Genomic DNA, 3,927 nt, shown 5'->3' with positions numbered 1-3,927 from the left:
CCCCATCATTTCTTTTTTTTTTTTTTTTTTAATCACAAATAATGCATTTAATTGTTAAGCTTCTTGCAGTACTCCTGGGTCAGCAAGATCCACTGGAGAAGAGATAGGCTACCCATTCCAGTAGTCTTGGGCTTCCCTTGTGGCTCAGCTAGTAAAGAATCTGCCTACAATGCAGGAGTCCTGGGTTCAATCCCTGGGTTGAGAAGATCTGTTGGAGAAGGGAAAGGCTATCCACTCCAGTATTCTGGCCTGGAGAATTCCATGGACAGAGGAGCCTGGCGGGCTACAGTCCATGGGATTGCAAAGAGCTGGATACGACTGAGTGACTCACACACACACAATAGAAACTGACAAATCCACGTTGTTGTTTAGTCACTAAGTTGTGTCCGGTTCTTTGACACCCCATGGACTGTAGCCTGCCAGGCTCCTCTGTCCGTGGGGTTTCCCAGGAAAGAATACTGGACCCATCGTTGTCCATTAATAAAGGAGACTTGGTACTTTGGCGTGTTGGGCCATGAGAAGCCCCATCGGCAGACCCCTGGGCTGCAGTGACGATGAATTAATGGTGCGGGTCTGTTGTGTTGCACCTCTCGCCACCCAGACCTCACAGGAGACACTCCTGCTTTTGTCTGTAAATCCTTCAGATGGTTTCCCCAAACCCAACACCGGCTGATGTAAACCTATAACGGTCTCAGGGTAGCTGCCTCAAACCCTGCTACATCTTCCTGTGGGTTTGGCCTGCCAGAATATTTACCCAGCCACCTCAAATTCCATTAAGTTCTCTGTAAACCTTATTTTAAAATATGCATTGTGCCTTAGGTATTTCTCAGTATTGGCTCCTGGACAAATCCTTTATCTTCAGTTGACCTTACAATTCAGTTAAAAATAAAGACCCATTCTCTCATAGAATGATCAGGGCTTGGAGCTCCACTGGTGAATGGAGCAACTTGAGGTTATAGGAATTTTATATACATTATGGAGATATTTTCAACCTGAGTGGCTCTTCTAGGGACTATGCACATTTAAAGATGTCCTTTTGTTTGGTTCTTGGATCTAGGCAGCCTGGTGGAATTTGTTTGCAGTCCTGGAGTCACTTTGTCTAACTGCGGAACATATCAGACAAGATTTTGACATCTAGCTTTTCCTAAACCCTACTGACACTGTAATTTATTGAGGGGACCCTTTGGCAGCAACATCTTCAGTGGTCACTATTGTTCTGAGGAGGGCAGGTCTTGAAGGCGTTTTGAGAAGCATCTCTTCCCCTTTTACCTTTTCCTCTCTCTTACCCTTTCTCTGCCCCTTCTTCCGTTGTTTAGAAAGTCTGTTGAGGCATATTTTACAATTATACCAGAGTTCGCCTGTGTTAAGCGCACAGTTCAATAAGCTTCAGTAAATGCATCCAGTTGTGTGAACATGACCACAGACCAGCTTTCAGAAGCCCCTCATCACCCCGCAAAGTCCCCTCGAGCTCGTGTGCAGTCCATCTCCGCTCCCTCCCCAACCCCCAGCAAGCACTGCTCTGTTTCTCTGGTTTGCCTTTCTAGAAATTGCATGTAAATAGGATCATACAGTATGTAGTCTTTCGTGACTGGCTTCTTTCATTTGCTGTAACGTTTTTGCAATTCCCTCCATCTTTATTTTTTGACTTGGCTTTGTCTCTGTCTCATATACACACACCTTCCTCTTCTTTTCTTACTAAATTCTCTGCCTCGTTTTTCATCCTAAGTCTTGATCTGGTCTTTGGACGATAAGATGCAAGTAGGAGAGAAGTGTGGAGTAAATGTACCAAACCCTCCTAAGTGGGTACCTACAGGGGCAGCCAGCCAGCCTCTGGGGGCCCAGGCGGTGTCATCCCTTGTGGCAGTGATGGTGGGGGGCAAGGAGAGGTGAGACGTGGGGGGGAAGTGGGGGGTGTGGGAGGTGTACTCCTTAGAGTTTCAGGCCCTGAGCCTTTGTCCAAGGGGACTGGAATGAGCACAACACAAAACTGGGTGAACAACGTCAGTTTACTGATTCCACTCGGTGGAGTGAGACCTGAAGGGGTGCCCTCCACAGAGGGACCTCAGGCCATGGGGCCCACTAGGGCCAATGGGTCCCCTTGGACTTCTGGGTGGAAGGGCAGCAGCTGGGCAGCTGGTGGGGGCTCAGCAAGCCCAAGTCTGGGACTGAGCGGGTCGCTGTTGCTGTCTGTGGATGCTCGAGCCAGACCCCAAAAAGAGTGGCAGAAGGTGAAAAAGATAACTGGGAACATCGGTTTCGGTTTCAGTGGCGAGGAGGAAGGGAGGCTTGTGGGCATGGAGGAAGGGTGGCCAAGAGGAGAGGCTTCTGCCTGGCCAGCTCCAGGCCAGCTCCCTTGCTAGACAACTCGGCTGTTGCCTTCACAAACTGCTGCCACTCCCATCTCCCAGCTCGGAACCTGGAAAGCAAGAGGAAGCTCAGGCTGCGGACTCTGTCGTGGAGGAGGATGGCATCATTGCCCTTCATGCCCAGCTCCCCCAAGCCCCTGCCCCAGCACCAGTGACCAGACACACAGACAATACACAACAGACACACACACACCACGCATGCTACAGTGCCTGGAACAGTGTGAGGAACAGAGACCCCGCAGTCTTTCAGGGATCAAATTGGCTGGACACAGAGGGTCATATGATGGGGGGGCACAGGGGCAGTGAGAAGCAGTGGAGTCAGAGGAGGAGGCCAGGTGGGGTGCTTTCTTTATTCTTGAGAAAGATTCTCATTCTCAATATTTATTTTCTCATTGGCTGGAGTGAGCGCTCCCTATTTGGAAGCACATTCTGACTGGTGAAGGGCAAGGGAACAAGAGTAATCGCCTCCCTCCATCCCTACCTGGACGCTCTCAGCTTCTTCCTCCACCACAACGCAGCCCCAGCTCCAAGAGCTGCCCACCTTCTTTCACCTTCCTCTTTCCCCCAAATCTAGTTGCCTTGACTTGTACATTTAGGGTAGGGGGCAGGTGCTCTGGCCCAGCCTTGGCTGAAGGCCTTCTTGGCCGCTCCTCTCCACACCTGTATTGATGGCTGCTGGAGGCATGATTCCCCTCCCTAGACTTGGATTTGGCTGTGGTGACCATTATTCGTGCCAGCCAAGAAGCAGCTGTCAGGGGGGCTGTGTGACAATTTGTTAGACCCAGGCACACCCACCCAGGGCCTCTCCCCAGCAGCCCTTACCTCGGTGCCACCTGTGGCATCTTGTGCACAGCCTCGGTTCCCAGAAGCCCAGGACAGGGTGCCCAGTGAGAAGGCTGGCATGAGCCACAGAGGCTGGCATCTTTGTGTCACCTGCTGTGCCCTGATATGTTGCCTTTTCCCTCCCTGTTTACCTGCATGGGGCTAGGGCAGCGGGTCACAGCCGTGACTCAGCTGTAGCAACCCATCTTCACAGAGCGCTGCCAACCAGGTGAGTCCTGCCAGGCTGCCGGGACCAGAGAAGCCACGGCCCCAGGGGGAGGGCGCGAGGCGTGTGGATCCGCCTTTGGCTGCCCTGGCTCTTGTCCTGATCAGAGCTCGGGCGGGAAGCCAGGCCCCGGCGGCGTCTGAGCAGCGTGCCAAGACGGTCCCTCTGCGCGGGGCTGCCCCTGCCGGCGCCTGGGGTGTGCGCAGGGCTGGGACAGGCGGAAAGGGCCTGGACCCGTTTCCAGAGGGGGAAATCTGAGGCTCCCACATTAGGACTCTACCGGGAGGGGGTGGATCCTAGAGCTAGTCCCAGCTTCCTGAAGACAGGCGGTTGGTGACACGGTGCGGGGCTGGGGGCGGGAACCATCTGCCTCGGAGCAACACAGGAGGCAGGGTTCCCTCGGTGGAGGCTCCTTGTTAAGCACCACCCCGGGGGCGCGCTTCTCCCGTCCTCTAGAGATGGCCCTCAAACCCGGGGCCCCAGGCCTGGAGCCGCGGTGCCCCTTCCGCATCC

The 3,927-nt window shown here is 53.5% G+C and overlaps 1 protein-coding gene across 1 annotated transcript in view; it reads right to left on the bottom strand.

The window, feature by feature from the left end:
• Positions 1 to 2,276: 2,276 nt before the first annotated feature.
• Positions 2,277 to 3,927, bottom strand: part of MARCH10 (membrane-associated ring finger (C3HC4) 10, E3 ubiquitin protein ligase) — a 92,023-nt gene continuing 90,372 nt past the window's right edge. The window contains exon 10 of the mRNA XM_010856461.1: positions 2,277 to 2,416. Within this exon, the coding sequence (XP_010854763.1) occupies positions 2,379 to 2,416 (38 nt within the window). The 3' untranslated portion in view covers positions 2,277 to 2,378. The remainder of the gene's footprint in view (positions 2,417 to 3,927) is intronic.

Source organism: Bison bison, unplaced genomic scaffold (genome assembly GCF_000754665.1).
Source record: "Bison bison bison isolate TAMUID 2011002044 unplaced genomic scaffold, Bison_UMD1.0 scf7180017864371, whole genome shotgun sequence".
Classification (NCBI taxonomy): Eukaryota; Metazoa; Chordata; class Mammalia; order Artiodactyla; family Bovidae; genus Bison; species Bison bison.
This window is presented reverse-complemented; position numbering and strand designations above follow the sequence as displayed.